Genomic DNA, 25,865 nt, shown 5'->3' on the forward strand with positions numbered 1-25,865 from the left:
ACTCCAAAACATTCAAAACAAAAACCGAAAAAGGTTGCCGGAGATTAGAAAATTCAAGGTGATGGAAATATAGAGCAACGAAGCCTGCTGGACAATGATCAATTGAAGAATCGACCGGTGGAGCAATCGGTTTGTACTTTAACCTTATTCCCCACTCAACACAAAACGATTCGACCTCTTCTTTGTCAATCGAGAAAAACTGACCGAAAGGTCCTTTTTGGCAACCATAATTTTGAAGGAAAGATGAAAGATTGAAACTAACCTGATAAGAAGATTGAAAGGAACTTGAATGTGTTTATGATAATAACTTTAAAAGAAATCTGAAAGAAAGTGAATAGTTATCCCCTCGAAGCTTACAAGCCTTGAAGCCTTGAAGCAATAAACAAAATGTGTAAAAAAGTCAGAAGCCCTTGAGCTTACCTCTCAAACACCTCTGACTTTGGGGGCTGATGACGGGGGTAGCCCAAATAAATAATAAAATGGCCGAAACACATTAACGCTAAAAGGGTTAAACGGTTAAAGGCTTCATTTCCCGCCCAAACTTATGTAAACAAGTACCCACGTGCTACAGTACAATGTCAACTCAAGACTCACATCACTGTTCCCTCTGAGCATGGGACATGCTTAGATAAAGTATTATTATTTCAATCACGGACCAACGGTCCAAAGCTTCCCGCCCATAACGGTCAACCCTCTAAGCGAACTGGAGGTCAATTAGTTTGTACACTGGATAAAGAGCTTGGTCTCTCCTGCTATAAAAGGAGGACTTAAGCCATAAACATAAATCATCAGACCTGGAGTTAATACATACTCCCTGATACTCTCTTCTTCCTTGAGAAATAAGCTTTTAGCTTATTTCTTTCTTACTTCAATAGCTCCATAGCTTCACCAAGAACATCATTCAAGAACCGATTCCAAAAATCACGGTTCTTGATCCTTGGTGAACTATAACAATCAATAACAAACTAGTGAACCTCCTTCTACGTTTTGCAAACGTAGAGGGACACCACGACCTGCGTTAGGTTAACCTGAACCCTTGAAGCTTGTTAGCCTAACCAGTCCATTCACTATCATTGGTCTTATCTTTGTTGTAGCAACAATACTTAATATTTTCAAGTTACATATAACAGATGTGGCTGTATATAAGATCATATCAGAGAAACAAAAAAAAATAAAAAATAAAATAAGATCATATTAGAAAACTAAAGGTTTTACCAAACTAGAATATATATTGCATAATCGAAAGTGCCAACATGCATCTACAAAGTAACCTAAAAGCCTAAGAGGAATCCGATTACATATATCAGAGATTTTTCTTACTCAGAAATCGATTAGGAACTGATATTCCATATAACCGATTAACAGGAATCCGTCTCCAACTGATTTAAAAGGCCCAACACTTAGAGTGTGTTTTGGATTGAGTTTGAACATGCCTTGCTCTTTGGGTGTGCCAAGTGGACGACCGGCTGGGGCACAATTTTTTTTAAAATTCCCGAGGTTATATATGTAGAATACCCGAATGTTTATAATCTAACTATTTTTTATAATACTTAAACACCTTTTAGACCAATTTTTTTAATCACCCAAAGACGTATATGCCCACTCAAATTTGAAAAAGGCCAAGTAAATTAATCAATATAAGTTAAATAAATAAATAAAAGAAACGTATAGGCGGGACAACAACAAAGTCAAGTTCAAACACTAGCAGTCACGTAGCATCTACAGAAATGAGTTTTTCAAAATTATATCAATCATTCATACCCAGTGAAATCTCACAAATACCAAAGCTATAAGTAGGGTCTGTGAGGGTGGGATGTAGGCACACTGTACCTTTAGCCAATGAGATAGAGAGGTGACTTCCAGAGAGACCCTCAACTTTAAAAAAACATATGTATGATTAAATATAATAGGGAATCAAAGTTCGACATTAATATAATTAATACTAGTGCGTAGTAAAAAATAATATTACTAATACAGAAAAATATAAAGTATATGAAGATAAAATAACATAATGTTGTGTGATAAAAGTAAGGTAATGAGAAGCCCTTAAGATATTCATTTCTCCCTAAAAATCCTTAATTTTAACTTTACGTCTCCAAGAGTTCTTATCCTCAACCATGTCCTCGAAGAGGTTTAGGTCTAGCAAATCATGTCTAATACTCTCAAACCAAGTCAATTATAGTTATTGAAATCTTATTTACGATCCACAATGCCCTAACAAAGACTTAATTAGTTGGTTGACGATGATAGCTATCGAGAACGGAACATTAGAGAGTATAAATGGTGAAGAATTGATTCACCAATTGTTATCAAGAATGTTAGAAGAGCTTCACAAATCCTCAATTAGCTATTAGCATATTCAGTATGTCATAAACTCATTCTAATACCATGATCTTGTGTATTGTTATGTTTATCGCTATAACTTTAATCAACATATAAAAAATATGTGTTTACATTACTTGGTACGCTAAGGTGTAAGGAACATATATTTTTCGGCTAGACCGAGGCATGCGAATTCTCAGAGCCGGCCCTGAGTTTGAAAAATGTTTATTGGCTTATTGGTTTCCAAAAAAAACATTTTGAAAAACCAGAATTGTCTAGCCTATATATGCATGCGCTAAAGATCGAAGATCAATCATATTATTATTAGTCAACCCACCGTACGTTTTCTTCCCTTTAATTTGTTTGGTACACTTTGGTTTCCGCTTTAGGGTTTAGCCATGGTTCGTGTACGCCCTGTAATTCCAATGCATCTAAGGTATATATTTATATTATATATATATACAGTCATGATTTAATCTCACGCAATTATGTTATTGTGATTAAGTTGTTTCGTTAATTTGTTTTGTGTGTTGTGATCAACTGAACAGAAATCCGAATTCCCTTTTATTTTACAAGCCCGGGGACTGTCCTTTGGTATGTATTATGTATTATGTATTATGTATTAATTAAACTTTTAACATCATCCTTAATTTTGTTTTAAAACATATACATATTATTGGTTGTTGATTTAGGGTTCATTATTTTCCCCAAAATATAAACAATTATCAAACAAAAGTGATCATAGCTGGTGTATGTATATATGTATGTTTCAAAATAAACTAATTAGTAGACTTGAAACTAATCAAATGAATAATCTTTGTTAGTTTTATTTTTTGATTGGAAAATGAATATAATTATATGTTATCCTTGTTTAGCTGGAGAGGATGGTTGCTAGGATGTGCTGTTGCCATGGCCGGGAACAGCAGGAACCGTAATATTTCATCATCCGATAACACACCTAATCAAGACGAATTAAGGAAGCGCAAGATCTCCTCTCGTGATGTAATAAAAATCCTCGCTCTTATTATTAAGTAAAAAACTAGCCAGTAATAATTAATTAACTTAATATTACCTGTTTTTATATAGTTTTAATTAATGTTTTATTTTCCAGCCAAGATTTTTAATTTGAAAGGATTCTTAATTGCAAAATGTATCTGAACATCACTTTTGTTCTTTGTTATTCTTGATTAGCTACACAAGTTGTTTGCCAAGATGATTCGTCCATCATGCCGAAGATATCTCTTCAAACACGATATAACAAGGCGTGATCAGCTAATAAGAAAAAGAAAAAAAAAGGCAAGCCGATAAGCGCAGGATCCTGTCTCCATATGTAAGAACACTTATGATTTTAAGAAATTGTGATGCATGTGTAGCATAATATGGAATACAAATCGATCTTACCTTAAACCGAATGATCTGTAGGTAGGCACACCGCGTGTTCCTGTTTATGTTATGCTACAAGTGAGTTGATCTATTAGTTTTATGTACTCTTAACACGTACACTTGTATGTTCGTATTGCATCTTGTTCTCATTTATTAATATTTGAAATTCAGTTCGGGGCCATCAACATGGAATGTGAGTTGGTTGATTTTATTGATGTGTACCATCAATATAAAGATTTGGAGTCAATTAATGTTGATGGTGTAACGGTCGTAGTCTGGTGGGGAATTGTTGAGGCCGACAATCCCCGACAGTACAATTGGTCGGGTTATGAAGTACTCTTTAAGATCTTGAAAGGTCGAAATCTGAAGTTACATGTTAGCTTTCTTTTCCTATAGTTCTTAATATATTGTTATATATATTCAAATTCACCCAAGGAGGGATTCTAAATAATATGATTTGAATTCTTTCAGGTTGTAATGGCATTTCATGAATATGGAGGCAAAGATGGTGACGATGTTTATATTCCATTACCTAAATGGATAAAGGAAATCGGTGAAGAAAATCCGGATATTTATTTTACAGGCAGGGATGGAAGGCGAAACCTTGAAACCCTTACTTGGGGAATTGACGAGGAGCATGTTTTGGGAGGCCGTACTGCTCTTGAGGTATTCGAATCACAAACAAATTAATGGTGTATGTGATTCAGAGTGATATTTAAAAATTGATAAATGTTGTACAGGTATATTTCGAGTTTATGAGAAGCTTTCTGGTTGAATTTGATAAATATTTCAAGGATGGAACCATTACCAGGATTGAATTGGTTTAGGTGCTTGCGGAGATTGCGTTATCCGTCTTACCCTGCAAAACATGGTTGGGAATATCCAGGTGTTGGTGAATTCCAGTGCTATGATAAATACCTAAGAAAGTGTCTTGAGGAAGCTGCCGAAGCAAGCAGACACTCATCTTGGGGTAGCCCACCTGATAATGCGGGCTCTTACAATTCCCAGCCTCAGGATACCGAATTCTTTTATGACGGTGGTGACTACCGTAGTGAATATGGCAAATTCTTTATGAATTGGTATTCTCGGGGTCTCATTGATCATGCTGACAGAGTACTAGCCATGGCCAAAATGTCCTTCTCTGAAGACACTCCCATTGCCGTCAAGGTAAAGTAGTCAATTAATATTCCACACCGGTACTCATCCATTTTCTTAAATTTTGTATTCATACCGATGATTGTTCAATCAGTTACCAGGCATTCATTGGTGGTACAAAAGTGAGAGCCATGCGGCTGAACTGACGGCTGGATATTACAATACGGCCAATCATAATGGCTATGTTCCAATTGCTTCTATGTTAAAGAAGAATCAAACTACTTTAAACTTTATATGTGCGGAATTGGAGAGGTTTCCTGAAGCAATGGCTGAACCTGGAGGGTTAGTTTCTCAGGTAGTTAGTTACTTAGTTTTATAATAGGTGGTTACTTTCAAACTGATGAAATTTGGGGTTATGTTTCAAGTATATTAGTTTTTAATAATCAAATCTATCATCTTTTGGTTGTTGCCTGTCCTAAACAACGAATTGGCTTCTGACGGTCCAATCTTTTAACATATTTGATTACAACAGTCCGCGACTAACAAAATTCTAACATCGTTACTTACAAGTCGCCGAAAAAACGCTTTTGGCCGAAAAAGTCACATTTTGTAGGAAAACTCAACTTAAACACCGCCACCACCACCAACCAACTATCATCATTTGTGCACCACCAACAGATTTCAATGATGGTTCTACGGTTCCAGCAACCTCAATAATCGGGCATTTACTATAAAAATATTTGTAAAGGTCCATTCCAAGGTTACAAAAATGTTTGGGACCAAAATGTTGATTTTTCTGGGAAAATGTGAGTTTTTTTTACCAAAAACTTTTTTCCGTCTACCTGCAACTAACGGTGTTAGGATTCTGTTAGTCGCAGACCGTTAAGAACAAATACATTAAAATATGGGACATTTAGCAGCCAATTCGTTAGTTAGGACCGCTAGCGATCAAAAGATGATATTTGAGATTAATAAAAACAACATACACCTATTTTTTTATACAACCTTTTGAAACATATGTTAGGTACTAAATGTTGCGTGGGATGCTGGTATACAAGTTGCAAGTGAAAATGCATTTCCATGCTATGATAGGCAAGGATACAACAAGATATTAGAACTTGCAAAACCGATAAACGATCCAGATGGTAGACATTTATCGGCTTTTACCTACCTTTGGCTCAATGAAGATCTCTTTGAAGAAGACAACTTCAGGGAATTTAAACTGTTTGTCAAGAGAATGCATGGTACTCCCTACTCATCTATATATATACTTTGTTGGGTGTCGCTTTAATTTCAAATAAAGTGTTTTTAGATAATCTTTTAATATATGTATGTTCAACAATATATATCTATTATGCATTAATGAACTCAAATCCCTGATGTGTTGATGAGCCTTGTGTACTAATTAATTTGTTTCATTAAACAGGTGTGAAGCGGTGAAAGAAAAATCAAAAGAGAATTTGCCAGTTGATATTACATATTTAAGTTGAAACTCTTGTGCATTATCATGTATATATGCGGTAATGAATTTCTGTAAAACTCGCCTATTAATATCAGGTACTTCGCAGTGATACTGGTTTTCTGTCATAATTTTTGGGCAAAGAGTTGCATAATTTAAATTAGCTATATACCATAATGTTGTCATTTCCAGGAAAGACCTTGACTCGTCCAAACCAGTCGTGGGTTTCATAAAACAAACCAACCCAAACCACGTAAACCACAACTTTTGAATTGAACCACACGAACCGTGGTGACACTAAACCAACTAAAGTATCGGAAACAATTCTATCTTTCTCTCTTTTGTTTTGCATTTCTCTCAATACGAAACTATACATTTTTCAAACGAATCATTACATCTTCGTTGCTATGGAAAATGATATATTGATATGTAATAATAATTATAATAACAGTCGTTAATAACAAACTGGGATTCGAATCCCAACTGTAATGAAACTATAAAAACATATACATCATATTAATCATATGTGGTTCGCAGACTGCAGACATTTTACCACTTAAAAAATAAACAACACCTTAATGATTTTCTTCCTTGGGGTAAGAATACCGCTTCAACATGGATATGTTGCGCATTAATAAGGGTTAAATTAAAACACGACATAACATATCTAAAGGCAAAAGATCCAATACAATAATACCTTAACGTACAATAGGTACGGCAAATCCCTTTTTTCACCAACCGATCCATGAAATCACATCCCAACATCTCGGAGTCATCAATACATACCCAATTAATCATCGATTCACCAAAAAAAAACATTTTTGGATTGTTAATCGATCAATTTTTTTATTTTTTTTCACAAAACTCATTTTATGAGCGTTTTAGTATTTTTGGCTTGTTCTGACCATATGATCAATAACCAGCTACGATTAGTAACTGATATTTCCGGTTAGTAGGAATCCGTCTCCCGGCGCTTACATTCACATGACCAACAGATAGTCCTGGCCCACCAGGTTTAGACCAAATAGGCCCAACATGCATTAGCCTAATATGCATACGCTAATTAAAGAAGATCAATCATATTATTATTATTAAAGTCAACCCACCGTTTTCTTCCCTTTGTTTGGTTTCTACGTTTTGGGTACTTTCGATCGCCATGGTTCGTGTACCCCATGCTATTCCCACGCATTTGAGGTATATATATATATGTGTGTGTACCTTCCAATAATAATAGTAGTAGTAGTATATATGTGTTTTATTGATTTTGCACAAGTTATTATATAATATTGTGATTAATTTGTTTTGTGTGGTGTAACAGACATCCGAGATCCCTTTTCTTTTATAAGACGGGGGACTGTCCTTTGGTATGTAACATTAAACCTTTATTATTATTATTATTATTATTATTATTATTATTATTCTCTTTTGTTTTGTTTTAATTTGGTTGATTTAGGGTTTTTTATTTTCCCCCAAATATAAAACAGCAGCTTGATGATTATCAAACAAACAAAAGTGATCATATATATCTTTGTGTATGTTATGTTTTAAATAAACTAAGTAGACTTGAAACTAATCAAATGAATGACCTTTTTTCAGTTTTAATTATGATCGGATTTCATTTTGTCTTTGTTTAGCTGGAGAGGTCGCTTGCCAGGATGTCCTGCTGCTTTGGAAACGGCTGGAACCGTAAAAAGTTATCATCCGAAAACACGCCTAGTCCAAAGGAAAGGAAGCGCAACATCTCCTCTCGGGATGTAAGACAAACAAGCAACACAACTCTTATTATTATTATTATTATTATTATTATTATTATTATTATTATTATCATTATTATTATTATTAATTTGATTGGATTCTTAATTGCAAAATGAATCCGAACATGACTTTAATTTATTCTTTGTTATTCTTGTTTAGCTACACAAGTTGTTTGCCAAGATGATTTGTCCATCATGCCGAAGATATCTCTTCAAACACAATATAACAAGGCATGATCAGCTAATGAGAAAAAGAAAAAAAAGGCAAGCTGAAAACCGCAGGATCCTGTCTCCATATGTAAGAACAATCTTATCCTCATTGTTTTAAGAAATTGTGATGCATGTACATGTAACATAATATGGAATGCAAAATGATCTTACCTTAAACCGAATGATCTGTAGGTAGGCACACCGCGTGTTCCTGTTTATGTTATGCTACCGGTGAGTCGATCTTTTAGTTTTATGTGCCCTTTAACACGTACACTTGTATATTTGTATTGCATCTTGTTTTCATTTTTTAATATTTGAAATTCAGTTGGGGCCGTCAACATGGAGTGTCAGTTGGTTGATTTTATGGAAATCTACGATCAATTAGAAGATCTGAACTCGATTAATGTTGATGGTGTAACGGTTGTAGCCTGGTGGGGAATTTTAGAGGCCGACAATCCCCGACAGTACAATTGGCGGGGTTACAGGATGCTTGTTAAGCTCATGCGTGATTTTAATCTGAAGATACACGTTAGCTTTGTTTTCCTATAATTCTTGATATATTGTTGTATAAATTAATTCACCTAAGGAATGAATTATTTTAGGTTGTAATGGCATTTCATGAATATGGAGGCAAAGATGTTTATATTCCATTACCTAAATGGATAAAAGAAATCGGTGAAGAAAATCCGGATATTTATTTTACAGACAGAGAGGGTAGGCGAAACCCTGAAACCCTTACTTGGGGAATTGACGAGGAGCGTGTTTTGGGAGGCCGTACTGCTCTAGAGGTAGTAGAAACTAGAAACACAAACAAACAAAAAGTGTATGTTCCATGGTGACATTGATAAATGTTGTGCAGGTGTACTTTGAGTTTATGAGAAGCTTTCGGGTTGAATTTGATGAATTCTTCAAGAATGGAACCATTACCAAGATTGAAGTCGGTTTAGGTGCTTGTGGAGAATTGTGTTACCCGTCTTATCCTGCAAAGCATGGTTGGGAATATCCAGGTGTTGGTGACTTCCAGTGCTATGATAAATACTTAAGAAAGAGTCTTGAGGAAGCTGCCGAAGCAAGCGGACACTCAAATTGGGGTAGCCCGCCTGATAATGCGGGCTCTTACAATTCCCATCCTCAAGATACCGAATTCTTTTGTGACGGTGGTGACTACCTTACTGAATATGGCAAATTCTTTCTGAATTGGTATTCTCAGGGTCTCATTGATCATGCTGACAGAGTACAAGCCATGGCCAAAATGGCCTTCTCTGAAGACACTCCCATTGCTGTCAAGTTATCAGGCATTCATTGGTGGTACAAAAGTGGCAGTCATGCAGCCGAACTGACGGCTGGATTTTACTATACGGCCGATCGTGATGGCTACAAAAACAAGTTGCTTTAAACTTAACATGTGCTGAACCGCGCACATTAGAGGGGTTTCCGGAAGCAATGGCTGACCCCGGAGGGTTAGTTTCTCAGGTAGTTAGTAAAAATAGGTAGTTATTTTCGAACCAATGGAATTTGTTGGGATGATTTTTTATACAACTTTTTAAAACATATTGTAGGTACTGAATGCTGCATGGGATGCTGATATACCGGTTACAAGTGAAAATGCACTTCCGTGTTATGATAGACAAGGGTATAACAAAATATTAGAACATGCAAAACTGAAAAACAATCCAGATGGGAGACATTTATCCGCTTTTACCTACCTTTGGCTCGATGAAGCTCTCTTTGAAGAAGACAACTTCAGGGAATTTAAACTGTTTGTCAAGAGAATGCATGGCTGCCGCCGGTACTCCTTTCTTCTTATCTGATATACGCATAAAGTTCAATTAAAATGTTTTCATATAATCTTTTGATTTACAATACATGCATGTATCTATGTATTTATGTATATTAGGCCAAATGTTCAACAATATATCTTTCTTTTTTTATGCATTAGTGAACTTAATTCTATGATATGTTGATGAGCTTTGAGTACTAATTAATTTGTTCCCTTAAACAGGTGAAGCTAAATCATAGATGGATCCAAATCGACCGTTAAGCCATGTCGCAACTTACTTTTGGCTTTCTACCAGAATTTGCCGGTTATGATACGTTGATATGACATCTACATAAGTTCAAATCTTTTGAAACTCATGTGTGTTATCATGTATTTGCGGTAATAATTTTATGTTAAACTCGCCTATTAATGATGTGTGTATATATATATATATCAGGTACTTTGCATTGATAATCATTTTTATCATACATTGGGTATAAAAACTAAATTCACATACTTCTTAGACAAATGTTACACTATTTGGCTAACAAATATCTAGACCGGTCTCCTCAATTACCGGAATCATGTAACCGCATTATCAAAACACTTATCATATGTGAGAATATGTGTAGTGAATTTTTCTTAGCAAAGTAATCTTTAGGTATTTGAAAGCAAAACTTCAAGAAAGAATCCCGTCAACCAGTGGCGGATCTAGAAAAAAATTTCATGGGTAACTCAACAAAAATTTTGTGAACAAGGCATTGAAAATGAAATTAAGAGGTTTTAGCATAGGGGTTAGATGTTATCAAGCAAGTAGATGTAAACTTGACATAGTACGGTACATATGATCGAACCGTTTAGCATGAAGTGTTATAGATACGGTTGAGGCTTTCATCTCGTCTGATCACCCTTCATCTTCTTAACAATCTCACAAAAAGTAACAAGTTAGTTAAAAGTTGAAACAAGGATGAAATCGGACACCGTAAACTAAATTTCAACCAAGGTTTTAAACATCCACTAGTAAAAAGATGCTTATGTCTCAACTTACTTTGTTGTGAGAAACTAGTAGCAAACTTGTTGCTTCACAACCAAGAAGTGGGAATTGTTGTCCATCCGGACACACGAGTGTGTGAAGTGCATAGTTAATACTCCACACTACGCCCATCGCCCATAGCAAACGTGTGTGCGAGTTAGGGTGTTTAGTACCTTTGAGGTCCATGCATGATATGATTCTTTGTCTAAAGAAAACAACACATAAGAAAGACTTGACTTATACACATAAATCACTTCAAGCCTCCACCCTCTTTCCATGTGGGACAGATCCCACTGACTTCCTATTTAGTTTCCGTAGCTTCAAACAAAACTTTGAATATCGATATCTCATTAAACTTTGCTTCGTTTAACAAGGTTTTGTTCATTTTAAACCTATCACAAAGTAGATTTCCAACTTAGCATATAATATATATTGCTGCTAACTAATAGTTATTTGTGTCCAAAGTTAATTCTCAAAAACACATTTTCCAATAAGGAAATACTCTCTTTCACTGTTTCATTAACACGCATGGTAATGCTATCACCATTAGAGGTGGGCAAATAAACCGATTAACCGAACCGACTCGAAAATTGAACCGAAACTGAACCGGTTTGAAACTGATTATGTAGAAACTTGTTCGCAACCAATTGAAACCATAGGTTCGGAACTGGTTTGTAATTTTCTCTACCAAAACTGATTCGAAACCGGTTAACCGAACCTAAACCGGGCAAAAATCGAACCGAAACCGATCTAATTATGAACCGAAACCGATGGTAACATGGTAAGAAACCGGTTTCAACCTGAACCGAAACCGATTATAAACCGGTTTTAACCCAAACGGGTTTTGAATTTTAAACCGGTCTATGCACCTCCAATCACCACTAGAGGTGGGCAAATCAACCGATTAACCGAACCAACCCAAAAATTGAACTGAAGCCGAACCGGTTTTAAACCGATTATATGGAAACCGGTTTGTAATTTTTTTTAGGTATAATTGTTATATATCAACCAAATGGGATCCAATTGCAATAGATAGGCAGGTATGCGGGCAACCAGCTGCGTCGTCACCCCCTTTTGAATGGCAAAACCGATCATACTAAAAACATAGTTATTGTTCTTCGGCGTCATTGAGATACTGTGCACGACCCGTTGATATCTTTTTGGAAACGTAGCAGCATCGGGGGCAAGGGACCCAAATATATCGAAAGCAAAATGAATGAAGACGTGTTGATTCTCAGCACACGCGTTCTTGTGCTTTACAATTTTTACTACTTCTGCCTTTAGCACGGCCTGCCTAGCAACAAACCTGGTGTCTCTATGTCCGACAAGAGAAGACTCGCTGTTTCCAACTAATTTTGTCAACCAAAAGTTGTTTCAAACCGGTCAAAATCCGAACCAAAACCAATCGTAATTTGGTCAAGAAATCGGTTTTTACGCGAACCGAATTCACGTGAATTTGGGTGGCACACACAATTCTCGTGGGTCCATTGTTTCCGCACGCACAAATCGTGTGACTCACACGTTTGGTTTCTTATCCTTCACACACACACACCCAATCCTCATCTCACGCGTGCCAATTTTTTTCCTTCACACGAGCCAACAAATTTCGCCGGAAAATACAATTTCCACCGGCGGACGATAACTCCGGCGACCTCGTCTCTCACCGGATCTACTCAGAACGTCTTTCACCTAACTCCGGCAGATTTAACGGTGACGGCTTTCATTTTCATTTCTTATTATATAAATTGTAGAATGTTGCTGAATTTAGGTTTTTATTATTATGCTAGTTGTTGAAAATATTAATTAGTTTGTCAATTAAAATGTTTTGATAATCATTTGGTGATTTGTGATAATAGAAACTGTTGAATGTTGCTGAATTTATTATTATTATTATTATTATTATTATTATTATGCTAGTTGTTGAAAGTATTTAATTCATTTATTTTAAATAAAAAATTGTGATAAATATAAAGTATTTGTCAATTAAAATATTTTTTTTCGGAATCATTTGATGATTTGTTATAATGCTGAATATGCTGAATTTAGCTTTTTATTATGCTAGTTGAAAATTGTGTTTTTTTATATCTTAATATTTTTGTGTATATATTCTGACATGAGAAAATGTGCAAAAATTCATATTTTCCAATGTGAAGAATGTAAATTGTTTTGAGTTTTTGCAGAGCTAATGATAATTTGGTGTGTTCTTAGATCATTCTGAATTAAAATACTTGCATCTTCTTTGATTTATTTTCTCAATTATAATATTGAATTCATTGATTTTAGATTAAATTGTGATAAATATAAAATATTTTTCAATTGAAACATTTTGATCATCATTTGATGATTTGTTACAACAGATAAAGTTGAATGTTGCTGAATTTAGCTTTTTATTATGCTAGTTGTTGAAAATTATGATTTGTTGTTGATAAAATGTATTTATGACCTAAGTGTGCAAAAATTTAAAATTTCCAACGTGTGGAATATTGTTGAGTTTTTGCAGAGCTAATGACAGTTAGGCATGTTCAATGCCTACAAAATAAGAAAAGTGGATTATAGTTTATACTTACAGTCTGGCCAATGATAATCCTAACTTTGACTTTTGTTGCCAAGAGCAATCTTGATAGCATAATTATCATAGAGTTTACGCACAGTTTACACTTTATTTATACTTGATTTCGCTTGTATGTTTCTCCAGTTCGTTTATAATCGTCATTGTGAAAAAAATTGAGTGAACATCAAGTATAAATCTATGATGATTATGCTACCGGGATTGCTCTTGGCAACATAAGTTAAAGCTAGGATTATCATTGATCAAAGTGGAAATTTGGATTATTATCGGCCAGTAGGTTATAGTTAGGATTATTAAACAATTTTCCTGCAAAATATTGTGTATGAGAATTGAGAAAAGAATTATTAATACTTACATCTTGATTTGTTTCTCAGTTAAAATATCTAATTTATTGATTTTAGATGAAAATTGTAACAAATATAAAATAATTTTCCATTAAGTTTGACAATGAATAGTAATATGTGACAGAATCTACTGGAGATAGAAAGTATGTACGGTGCTGATCAGGAAAGGATTCTTATGTCTCTAGCATTCTGAGGCCTTAATAGCCTTTGCAGTCTGCAAGTTATGGAGACTGATATGCAGAGATTCGGGACTAGTGAAGAAGACGATGAAGAAATGGGATTGGATGTGAAAGAAGAAGGCGAGAATGATGAAGATGATGACGAAAAGAACTCAACACCAACAATGGTAGGTGTTGATGGTGGACTTGTTACATCAAACAGGACCAATAATAGGTTTCAGCATCAACATCAGCAGCAGTTTCAAGATCAGTTGACCCTACAAGGAGGTGGTCAAAGAAGGTGTAGGCCAACAGAAGAAAAAGAGAGAACAAAGCTTCGTGAACGACAACGGAGAGGGATTACTGCAAAGATCTTGGCAGGCCTTAGAAGACACGGGAATTACAATCTTAGGGTTCGAGCCGATATTAATGATGTCATTGCAGCCCTGGCTCGGGAAGCTGGTTGGGTTGTTCTTCCTGATGGAACCACCTTTCCTTCAAGATCACAGGTATTATTTTGTGTTTATGATCAATATATTATTATCCACATGGAGCAGCATACAATAGCCATGCCTTGCTGGCTGTTACTATCTTGTATTAAATTCCTCTGCAAGAGCAATAATTGCACGTATACCAAGTTTGTCATACATACATTAATATATGTGAATGTACGTCATACATACATTAATATATTGAATGTACAGGGTGTGAGACCTGCTACCGGTGCATCAACTACTGTGGTAACTTCATCTCCCTTGTTGCCACTTCAGCAGAACCAGGTGGCTTCTCATAGAGGGATATCTTCAACCTGTCCAATTGGGATGAATGACGAGGCGTGCCAAATGAAGGGTCTCTATGTTCCTTCTTCTTCTGGTTATGACACCTCAGCAAGTGCTCGTTCACAGTCGCCTCATATGCTAGGAGTTGAAGTTGATGGTCATGAGGATCCCATTATAGGCGTATCTGTAGATACTCTTGGTGGTAGGCAGGTTTGAGGATGATTTCTGTATTAATTTTCTGTATCTAAATAATCTTTTTTATTTCATTTTTTTCATTGTGTTATACTATTTACATTATGTTCTTAACTTGTTTAGGTTGACATGCGGTCAAAGTTACAGGAGCGGGATTTTGCTGGTACTCCTTATGTTCCTGTTTATGTATTGCTTCCCGTAAGTACATGCTGTTTATGTAGAGCTTACTGAATTAATCTGACAATATCTTTCTTGGATAAGAATCTTTTTAAAATGTGTATGTGATGTATTACAAACCCGGTTGAAGTTGGGAGCAATTAATATGAAGTGTGAGCTTGTTGATCCAGACAATCTTTTGAAGCAATTAAGGATCTTGAAGTCAACTAACGTTGATGGTGTAATGGTCGACTGTTGGTGGGGCATAGTGGAAGCACATGTTCCACAAGAATACAACTGGAAGGGGTATAAAAGACTATTCCAGATGGTACGAGAGCTTAAGCTCAAGTTGCAGGTATAAATTATGTCAAATGCTCGTGTCAACAACACCGATTATATTCAAAATCAAACCAATGATTATTACCTGAATATTATTATCTAAATTGGCTTAGGTAGTGATGTCTTTCCATGAATGTGGAGGAAATGTGGGTGATGATGTGTGTATACCTCTACCACATTGGGTGGCTGAGATTGGTCGAAGCAATCCCGACATATTTTTCACAGATAGATCCGGAAGACACAATCCGGAATGTTTATCGTGGGGGATTGACAAGGAACGTGTTCTAAGAGGTCGCACTGCCGTAGAGGTACTATTTTTTAATCTAGTAATATTATTAGTTTTTTTATTATTGACATGTTAATGATGTCCATGATGTAGGTTTACTTCGACTATATGAGAAGCTTCCGGGTTGAATTTGACGAATACTTCGTAGACGAAACCATCTCAATGATTGAAATTGGATTAGGTCCATGTGGCGAGCTTCGGTATCCATCTAATCCTGTAAAGCACGGTTGGAGATATCCAGGTGTCGGTGAATTCCAGGTAATCATTTATATAAACTATCTTGAATTTTTGTTTGACTTCCACCAGCTAAAATGTTGTTTTTACAGTGCTATGATCGGTATATGCTGAAGAGCCTAACAAAGGCGGCTGAAACAAGGGGACACTCGTTTTGGGCTAGAGTACCAGAAAACGCAGGTTCCTATAGTTTCCGGCCGCATGAAACCGGATTCTTTTGTAACGGAGGAGATTATGATAGCTACTATGGCAGGTTTTTCCTCAACTGGTATTGTCAGTGTTTGACCAGTCATGCTGATCGGGTTCTTTCTCTTGCCAAATTTGCTTTTGAAGGAACTTTCATAACTGCAAAGGTCAGTCGGTTTTTAACAAACCCGTTTTCTTGAATTTTATTATGAAGATAAAACAAAGCAAATTTGTTATTCTTGAGCAGGTACCTGGTATTCATTGGTGGTACAAAACCGCAAGTCATGCTGCTGAGTTAACTGCCGGGTTCTACAACCCGTCTAACCGTGACGGGTATGCTCCGGTTATGGAAACGTTAAAGAAGCATGGGGTCGTGTTAAACTTCACATTGGCTCAAATGGGCATCTCAGATTCACACATGGATTCTTCAGAAGCGTTCGAAGATCCTGATGGTTTAGCTTGGCAAGTAAGTATGTGAAACAGGCTTGGCTGAGTCGGGTTGACCATAAAAGTCAACATTCTGTTTTCGGGTTTGAAATGATTTTTAACTTTTCGGAAAGCAGGTGATGAATGCTGCTTGGGATTGTTGTATACCAATCACGAGTCAGAATTCTGCTCCGTGCCTTGATAAAGTAAGTTATAACCATGTGCTCGAGAAGGCAAAGCCTCTGAACGATCCAGACGGAAGACATTACTCTGCTTTTACTTATCATAGACTCGGTCCACTTCTCATGGAACCTCATAACATTATGGAGTTCGAACGATTTGTCAAAAGAATGCATGGTAAACTCATTAATCATTATTCACCTCATAATATTATGTTAACGATTTGACATTATTGTTTAATGGTCTTAATTTGCAGGAGAGGCGGTTCTTGAATTCCATTCATAGGTCAAGGTGACATCTTCCGAAATACAAGATGTGCAGTATTATCTTATACTAAGAAGACCCCAGTGGGAAACCAAGGTTATATTTAGTGTTGTTACTGTAAATGTTAATACAAGTGTAGAAATCCCGGTCCGTTCAAAGAACATAAAGTAAATTAATTAGCGGGTTTAGAGGCTTATAATGATATTGACATTCGAGATCATTTATTGATACACTCTGACATTTCAGAAATGGAATGAGATTTTTCATTTTAGCTTTACTGATGTAATTCGGGTTGGCTATTGGGTTTGATTTCTAGGTTTAACCCGAAAAAACCGAATAAACTATTTGTTTAAAAGCGGAATATTATTATTAGATATGTACACTTGTTCTTATTTCACCTATTATGGTTGACTGATTGTTTATTGTTTATATATCTTTTCTATTTCTGTCTAATAACCAATGTAATAGAAGAAAATATGTTGGTTTACCACTATATATTTATTTTATTATTTTGTTATTTACATAACGAGTACAAAATAATATGTTGCTTTAGTTTTCGTATAGTAGTGTTTCCTTACTTTTTTTTTAAATTTCCTTTCGTTTTCTTAGATAACCGAAACCCGGCTAACCCAATCCAAAAAAACCGTGAGAGATTTGGGCTGGGTTTCAGGTCTAAAATAAAAACTTTGAAACCCGAAGAACCCGACCCAAGAAACCCGAAAAACAAACCCGAAGAACACCCCTAATAAAGGTTACTACTTGGTTTGTGTGGTGTCGAGACTTGACTCCTACACCTCTAACTATTAGGTCCTAGAAATTTATTTTCGGTTTGCGTTTATGTTGTACGAAAACGATCATGTAAGATTGTATGATGTAATATATGTACTCAAATGACCAATGTTCGCAATTCACAAATGGCGATAATCCGTAAAAAAATATTATGAGAATTTATTATCTAACTACAAACCATGAATCAAAAGAATGGTGACTGATAATCCTCTCATGTTTTGTTTTAAATACCAATTGGTCTTCAACACTATTTGACCAGACTCATCAGTCTCTAAAAGCCGACCCACTAACTCATCCCAGTTTTCTCTCCTTGAGGACCCGGTCGACAATTTATCAGTGTCTTTTGGAACATTTTGGAAGGTTCCGTATTCACTGGGCGAGTAAGCTTCTGGAACATCGAGTGCAGCCGCCCTCGCTAACGCTGCTTTGTGTTCCTGTGTGTGCTCAATGGCTATTGATGTACTTCTTTCCATTCTTTGTTGTGGTGGGATATCCATACCTCTATCTTTCTCCTTCAATGTCTGATCTATCACAACATTATACGTTTTAGGTTCCGTTTATTTCACCATTTTTCAGCGATCAACAAAATAATAATAATAATAATAATAATAATAATAATAATAATAACCATAAGTTCATAATTAACAGAGGACTTACATCAAGTGCGTTCGAAAACTCACGTTCCATGAGAGCAATCGAGTGATCACTAAGAACATGGCACGAGAGAACCATGTGCTCAAATCTTCCGTCTACAGGTACAGCTGTCTTCACAACAGGGGATATTCTACCGACCCTGCAAAAGGGCAAAATCGTAATTTTATTATTCTTTTTTTGTTTTACCTCAAGATGATTATGGTATATCAAAAGATGACGTGGCATACCCAAATGGCTTCCTTACAATAACATGATAAAGACGGCCCGGTGCATATAATCGCCTCGGATCTTGAAGCATATGCTCTTGTAGCGTGCACGTTTCCTTTAAGCACGTGCCACATAATATGCACGGGAAACTGCAAACCAAGAAGGCAATATTTGTTAAGGAACCATATAATTATCCAAAATCAAATAAAACATCAAATTAAATAATAATATCATAATTTAACAAAGAGCATACCAAAAAAGTGACTTGAAGAGTACTTCCAACGCGACACTTGTTCGAGGCATGAAATCATCCTGGTTCATTGAAATAATCTTATTAAATAAAGTAAACGGGCCCACAAGCGACCCTAAAAACTCGACCCACGCTATCCCGTTTTAGCATGTCAAAATATTGACCCAATACCATTATTATTAATATACACGCACAACAAAATATTTACCTGAAGAACGACAGAGTTGATGACATCAGCATATCTCACAGCCAAATTTAACGACACGCACCGAGCCGGAGCTATTGCAAAACATTTTATCCGTTTCCTCTCAATATTCCCAATCCTATCCCGGTTTTTGACCACCAACATGGTCAACAAAGTGACCACCAACATCCACCCCCGCCCCTAACGAATGACCCGCAAAAGTCAAAGTATAATCCTCATGTCTTTCAACCAACTCTTTCAAAACCTCACACTCATTTTCAAACACCCATTGAGCCGCCTTTAATAACCCGTTATGAACATACCTGCCATCAAACTTCGTCTGCCCCAATTTGTCATCAAGCAAGAGCAAATAATCGCTTTCTTTCGCTAAATTAAGTCCGCTAATTAACAAAAGTATTTCTTGATTTTCTTTATCAATGTAAATCATGTAAGGCGACACTTTCCCTTGATTTTCGTCATAATCTTTTTTTAAAACCACCATACCCGGATCAATCCCGTACCCTCCCGGTGGGGCCCAAAGCGGGTTCCGAATGTCGAACTCGTAAACCGCTAAAATATATCTACAAATTCTCGGGACCGCTTCGAATTCACTTGCGGTTGCAAAACCCCAATTCTCACTTTCTCGACCCGCGGTGTAAAGGCATTTTTCCACGCCCAACGTGCGCATCCCAAACAGTATACACATTCAAGAATTGGACAACCACAAACAAGCGACATAATATTATTATGTGCTCTTTCTTATTTACAAATCAAAGCAAACCCGAAAATCACCCAAGATCATGGTCTAATCTATGGAACCAAGAATAGATTACTACTATATAACCGGAATCTTGAATAAAAATTGGAACTTGGTTGTTTCACCAATTGGGGTCGACCTACCCTTGTGGTGTGGAAAATTTTTTAGTACTATAGTAGTGTAAAAATCCCGATTGACCCCTATGGGTATATAGCGATAGTCAACTGAGATAATTTCTGACTCCTGTGAGAAAACGTCCTGGGTCCAAACCGGTCCACCACTGTTTCACCAATCTCTAATAACAACTAATTCTGCAAGAAATTAAATGGGAACTAATAAAGAACTAAAGAGGTTTAACTTATGGAACCAAGATCACTACTATATCACAAGAGTCTTGAATAAAAGTTGGAACTTGATTGTTTCACAAATCTAATAACAACTAATTAAGCAAGAAATCTAATGGGAACTAATCAACAACAAAAGGGGTTTAATCTATATAACCGGAATCTCGAATAAAGCTTGGAACTTGATTGTTTCACAAATCTAATAGTATAATCTGCAAGAAATCTAATGGGCACTAATTAAGAACAGCAGGGGTTTAATCTTTATTTTTTTAACTGAACAGGACAGGGGTTTAATCTATGGAACCAAGATTACTACTATATAACCAAAATCTTGAATAAAAATGAAACTTGATTGTTTTACCAATCTCCAAAAGGGGTTTAATCTATGGAACCAAGATTAGGGCTCTTCAAAAAGCTCGCGACTCGCTCGATAAAATCTCGAATTAAACTAGCTAAAAAAACTTGATTGAAACAAGTTGAGCTAAGTTGGCTCATTTTTGTAACCGAGCCAAACCCATCCCAAGCTCTTTTAACTTCAAAACCGAGCTAGAGCCTAACTGAGCTGCCTTGTTTAATTTCAAGCTCGAGCTCGACCCCACCCTGGCTCGACTCGTGAACGGCCCTAACCAAGATTACTACTATTTAACAAGAATCTTGAATAAAAATTGAAACTTGATTGTTTCACAAGTCTTATAACAACCGATTCTTCAAAAAATCTAATGCAAACTAACCAACAACAAAACGGTTTAACCTATGGAACCAATATTACAACTATATAACCGAAATCTTGAATAAAAATTGGAACTTGATTGTTTCACCAAGAATCTTGAATAAATATTGAAACTTGATTGTTTCACAAGTCTAATAGCAACTAATTATGCAAGAAATCTAATGTGAACTAACCAACAACAAAAAGGTTTAATCTATGGAACCAATATTACAACTATACAACAAAAATCTTGAATAAAAATTGAAACTTGATTGTTAAACAAACCAAATGGGAACTAATAAACAACAAAAGGGTTAAAAGATAGTAATCAGTTGGATGCTAAACTGAGTGTGGATTGATAAAAGATGACCTGAAGTTGCAGATTGAGATCGGAATAAAAACCTAGTTGAAATTGGGGGTAAACAGTTGTGTTGAATGAAAATGAAGCAGGTGGTGATTATTGCATCAGCTTAATAATAATAAAAACGTGGATTCAGTGAAGAATATAGTCTGGCAAATATAGATTCCTTCAGTATATGCCACGACTTGGATTGAATTTGGGTCTTATGATTTTATTTAAGTAAGTTAATCATGATGTATTAATTATTAATTAATATTAATAAAAGACTTTTAAGTTATTATTATATATTGTTAGAGATCGGTAGTCTCTAGTTAGACGGTGAGGTGATGACTAATAATTAATCGGGGGTTAATCGAAATTAATTGAGATTAACCAAGATTAACGGGTGATATTGACGCCTAATCGGGATTTTTACAACCATGATTATAACATATGACTTGTAACATGTTTCAAGACAAATTTTTTCTTGCAAATTTGATTTAAAGATTTTTTACTCAACGCGATAGGTTTACTTCGTGACCCGGAGATAGGGTTGGCCTTAGAGTATTGCAGGGTAATCAACTTATCGACGACCATAGGCCCGTCCGACACCCCGTTAGGCCCATAATTTTTTTATACAAATTATATGTATTTTTATGAAAAAAAAAATTGTATAATCAACACAATTACATAACCATTAGTTTGGTTTAGTGGCAAAGGGGTATGACATCTAACCAAAAAGTTGTGGTACCTAGTTTTATTTGAGACATTTTTAAGCTTATTTTTTATAAAAAAAAATTACATAACTCAAATCATAATCAAGTAAGCCTATTTAAAATTAAATTGTTTAAACTCAACAAAATGTTAATTTTACTTGATACCAAAAAAAAATTTCACCGTTGGCCCAAAATTTTTTTCTCCTTCTCGAAGTTGGCCCTGCCTGGAGATTTTTTACTCACAAAGTAAACGTATCGTGTATGTTCACAGTTGACTTGTAAAACCTGATGTGTTTCCATGTCGGCTTTCCAAAACAAAACTGCGGTAAGCAGTCATCTTTTAACTTGCGATATTTCATCCTCGTAAATTTGTTGTGTAAACACTTGTTTCTTTCCTAGAATCCATATACAAATACGCTATTTCATATTAATACTTTATATTATATGAAACTTAAAGCTCTTCGGCATAACTTTCTTTTATAAATATGGGTGTGTTCATTTCATAATCAACTCTATGTTATGACATGCACGCGTACATTATGCTTCAATAAAAAGAGTAAAGTTGAAGAAAAAATTAGTATATTTTTCGCTACTTGCATTATAATTATAGTCAGTATATATAATAAAAAGTACAAGCATTAAAATAGTTCTTATAGTTATCAAAATATATATATATATATATATATATATATATATATATATATATATATATATACTTCTCATCTTTTGACGTTCATAATATAAAATATTATGAAGGAAGCTTTATTAGTAGAATGTTAAATATGATGAGTGAAGAGGTATGCACCCGCATTAACATCGAGCGGGGCGGGTCAACCCACAAGATATAGACAAGAGGCTTGAAATCAGGATGTCATGAAGACACAAAGCCAAAACCTATGCGCGTGGCGCATATCACATATGCTCACGCATATCACATATGTTCACGCATCACATATGCTCACGCGTATCACATATGCTCACGCATCATATATGCTCACGCATATCACATCTGCGCGTGGCGCATCTGCGTGTGGCGCGTATCACATATGCTCACGCATCATATGCTCACGCATATCACATCTGCGCGTGGCGCATCTCACATATGCTCACGCATCATATGCTCACGCATATCACATCTGCGCGTGGCGCATCTGCGCGTGGCGCATATCATATATGCTCACGCATATTACATATGCTTGCGCATATCACATCTGCGCATGAAACATCTGCGCGTGAGAATAAAGAGAAGACCTCGCGCATCCCCAGGATAGGCGCATATCACACATGCACATAATCAACCACGTCCTTATCCAAATCAGGATAAGGACAACCATGATTGTGCTCATCAGACAACCTTCCAGAAGGTATCCTTTAAGGAATAAAGAATATGCTGATGTTGACAGCTGCCAATGAAGGGTGGACAACTCAGCAAAACTCATGTGCTACCACGTGATTGCACATGGGTCAGGTGAAATACCTTGGTCAGAGAATAATCAATGAAAAAACACCAGGTGTCCTAAGGACACGTGGCGCGAAGCAATAGGAGGAAGCCAAAAAGGCCCTGATTGGGTCTGAGCCCAATCATTGGAAACCCTAACACTATAAATACCACACCACCTCCACAAGGGGAGGTAAGAAAGAAAATACACTCTAAATCCTTACTCACTTTCAGATTATTATTATCTTCTCCTACAATATCTTATTCTCACACTGGAGGGTTACCCCAAAGAGGACCCCTCTGTCCCTTTCTGAGGGGTAAGTTCACGGTGCTGCTCGTTTTGTAGGTGGAAGAATTCATACTCCGGGAAACCATCGGTGATATAGCATGCTCATACCCGAGGAAAGTTGATCGTCTACTAGTAAGTCGATCCACGTTTCTTCATTGGCGCCATCACCTGTTACAACGACAACAAAACCACTATCTCATCAGTTCTCTCTAAAAATCTTCAACATGGTTTCCGGTGTTCGAAACAGCGATCAAGTTCTGGAGGATAATGAGCTTGAGGATGTTAATGAGGGACAACAGTTTCTGAGGGCGCCGCGTGATACTGCGCGCACCACCAGTAACCATCCCTTCATCACAACACCTCATAGCCAGACTGAAACTCCTCCAGACGATTTCACGTTCCAAAATCTGACTGGTGCAAAACAAAAAGGACCAATGGGTCCGGAAGTTGAAACCAATGACCCTAAAGAATGGCTCATAAACGAACAACGGCGTTTAATGGACAAATACAACGAGCTGGTCAAACACAAAAAGTTAGCCGACTTAACACAAATGCTCGCATTTGATAAACAAACCATTCAGGGAACAACAAAAAGGGCGCGCGCGCCGGAAGATGGTCACTCTGTTCACACCGAACACGCTGATTTTAGTGATGAGGAAGAAGTGCACAGCATGAGGAAGACGCGAGATACTCATGCAGGAGGTTCACAGCTCCGCGCGCACATGAACATAGCGCCTGGAGCCAAAGCCGATATGGATCTATACGCACCGTACAACCCACAAACGAAAGGGCAAGTGGACGTAACCACACCATATAGGCCAGCCATCTTGGTGAAGCATTCAAAATTCACTGAGCGCATTGCGAAGGCTCCCATTCAACACAAAACCAAGATGCCAAGTGGTCTGGGCAAGTACGATGGTACAACAGATCCAGACGATTTCTTACAAGGTTTTTACAACACTGGAAACCTAGAAAGCTGGACGATGCCAACATGGTGTCACATGTTTGCTCGCTGCCTCACGGGCGCAGCGCGTGTCTGGTTCGAAAGCTTGCCGACTGGACAAATCGATGGGTTCGAAGAGCTATTGGAGAAGTTCCAGGCTCACTTTGTACAGCAGTGCAGACACACGCGCGACCCCGATGACATCATGCACTGCGTGCGCAGGAATGATGAAACAATTGAAGACTACATAACTCGTTTCAATCAAGAATCTCTTGCAACTTGAGGTATCACTGAACAACTCTTGCGCGTGGCCTTTATACAAGGTGCGCGCAGTGATCAACTCCGTAGAGCTCTCGTGAGCAGAGATGACATGCCAACCACTTGGGCTAAGCTTATGGAAGCATCACGAGTCTTCGCGCGGAATGAAAAACAAATTGCCCAAGACAGAGCAAGAGATAGAGGGCATCAAACAGAAGCACCACGCAACAATGAAAGGAGGGGCAAACAAAACTCTGTATGGTCCAGGTTGCAACAAACCAGTTATTCTCCCGCAGAAAAGCAAGCGCAACCAAGTTCACCCCAGCCCCAAAAAGACATTCGTAATCGAGGAGAAGGTGACAAGAGGGAAGGCGGCAGAGAGTCTAACAGACCTCTACCAAGAATATGGACTCCCCTCACCAAAACGCCTTCGCAAGTGTTAAGCACAGAGAATGTCCAGTTTAAAAGCCCCAAGCCATTACTCCACAAGGGACCACCAAACAGTGGCAAGTATTGTGAGTTTCACAAGTCCACAGGGCACAACACCGATGCATGCCACCATTTGAAGGATGCGATTGAAAGAGATGTGAAATCAGGCAAGTTGGCTCACCTGGTGAAAAACCCAAGACCAGAGAATGAACAACCAGATGGAGCCTCAGCCAGTAAAAAATTCAAAAGAATCTGTGTAGCTGAAGGAGGAAGGCAAGGGCAAAGTTCGAGAAAGAGAAGCGCGCAAGTCCAAGGGGATTGGCGCGAGCAACAAGTAATCTTCCCAAGAATCAGAGGAGGCCCGTCTATCAGCAGTCCTCTAGTCATCACTGCACACATCGCTCATTATGAGGTGTCAAAAGTCCTGGTG

General features: G+C 36.9%; 2 protein-coding genes and 2 pseudogenes across 4 annotated transcripts; 3 read left to right on the plus strand and 1 right to left on the minus strand.

The window, feature by feature from the left end:
- Positions 1 to 3,891: 3,891 nt before the first annotated feature.
- LOC143621217 (beta-amylase 2, chloroplastic-like) lies at positions 3,892 to 5,179 on the plus strand. The gene is made up of 5 exons (XM_077092721.1): positions 3,892 to 4,080; positions 4,177 to 4,371; positions 4,446 to 4,526; positions 4,609 to 4,872; positions 4,955 to 5,179. Exons 1-5 carry the CDS (start codon positions 3,892 to 3,894, stop codon positions 5,177 to 5,179), a joined length of 954 nt encoding a protein of 317 aa, XP_076948836.1.
- A 3,383-nt stretch (positions 5,180 to 8,562) lies between these two features.
- On the plus strand, positions 8,563 to 10,400 carry LOC143621218 (beta-amylase 2, chloroplastic-like; annotated as a pseudogene). The gene is made up of 5 exons (XR_013151477.1): positions 8,563 to 8,751; positions 8,826 to 9,011; positions 9,083 to 9,696; positions 9,783 to 10,012; positions 10,243 to 10,400. The product of XR_013151477.1 is annotated as a beta-amylase 2, chloroplastic-like (transcript).
- Positions 10,401 to 12,566: 2,166 nt separating this feature from the next.
- On the plus strand, positions 12,567 to 17,357 carry LOC143621141 (beta-amylase 7-like). Its single transcript, XM_077092654.1, has 11 exons — positions 12,567 to 12,725; positions 14,053 to 14,595; positions 14,791 to 15,075; positions 15,181 to 15,255; positions 15,365 to 15,568; positions 15,666 to 15,860; positions 15,932 to 16,096; positions 16,165 to 16,425; positions 16,506 to 16,724; positions 16,822 to 17,041; positions 17,121 to 17,357. The coding sequence occupies exons 2-11, from the start codon at positions 14,152 to 14,154 to the stop codon at positions 17,147 to 17,149; spliced, it is 2,097 nt and encodes a 698-aa protein (XP_076948769.1). The 5' UTR covers positions 12,567 to 12,725; positions 14,053 to 14,151; the 3' UTR covers positions 17,150 to 17,357.
- Positions 17,358 to 17,987: 630 nt separating this feature from the next.
- LOC143621036 (uncharacterized) lies at positions 17,988 to 19,950 on the minus strand (annotated as a pseudogene). The gene is made up of 5 exons (XR_013151446.1): positions 19,237 to 19,950; positions 19,032 to 19,090; positions 18,799 to 18,927; positions 18,575 to 18,710; positions 17,988 to 18,438 (listed from the first exon to the last, which is right to left on the minus strand). The product of XR_013151446.1 is annotated as an uncharacterized LOC143621036 (transcript).
- Positions 19,951 to 25,865: the final 5,915 nt, after the last annotated feature.

This window comes from Bidens hawaiensis, unplaced genomic scaffold (assembly GCF_021521415.1).
Source record: "Bidens hawaiensis isolate Kalapana, Puna unplaced genomic scaffold, B.hawaiensis_p1.1 tig00002772_1, whole genome shotgun sequence".
NCBI lineage: Eukaryota > Viridiplantae > Streptophyta > Magnoliopsida > Asterales > Asteraceae > Bidens > Bidens hawaiensis.

What these genes read in the sequence shown, in the direction of transcription:
- LOC143621141 (XM_077092654.1), top strand. Translation starts at nt 14,152, where the DNA reads ATGGAGACTGATATGCAGAGATTCGGGACTAGTGAAGAAGACGATGAA. An exon ending in CCTTTCCTTCAAGATCACAG is followed by an intron (nt 14,596 to 14,790) that starts GTATTATTTTGT and finishes TTGAATGTACAG; the next exon opens with GGTGTGAGACCTGCTACCGG. An exon ending in AGCTTAAGCTCAAGTTGCAG is followed by an intron (nt 15,569 to 15,665) that starts GTATAAATTATG and finishes AAATTGGCTTAG; the next exon opens with GTAGTGATGTCTTTCCATGA.
- LOC143621217 (XM_077092721.1), top strand. Translation starts at nt 3,892, where the DNA reads ATGGAATGTGAGTTGGTTGATTTTATTGATGTGTACCATCAATATAAA. An exon ending in GAGGCCGTACTGCTCTTGAG is followed by an intron (nt 4,372 to 4,445) that starts GTATTCGAATCA and finishes AATGTTGTACAG; the next exon opens with GTATATTTCGAGTTTATGAG. An exon ending in ACACTCCCATTGCCGTCAAG is followed by an intron (nt 4,873 to 4,954) that starts GTAAAGTAGTCA and finishes TTGTTCAATCAG; the next exon opens with TTACCAGGCATTCATTGGTG.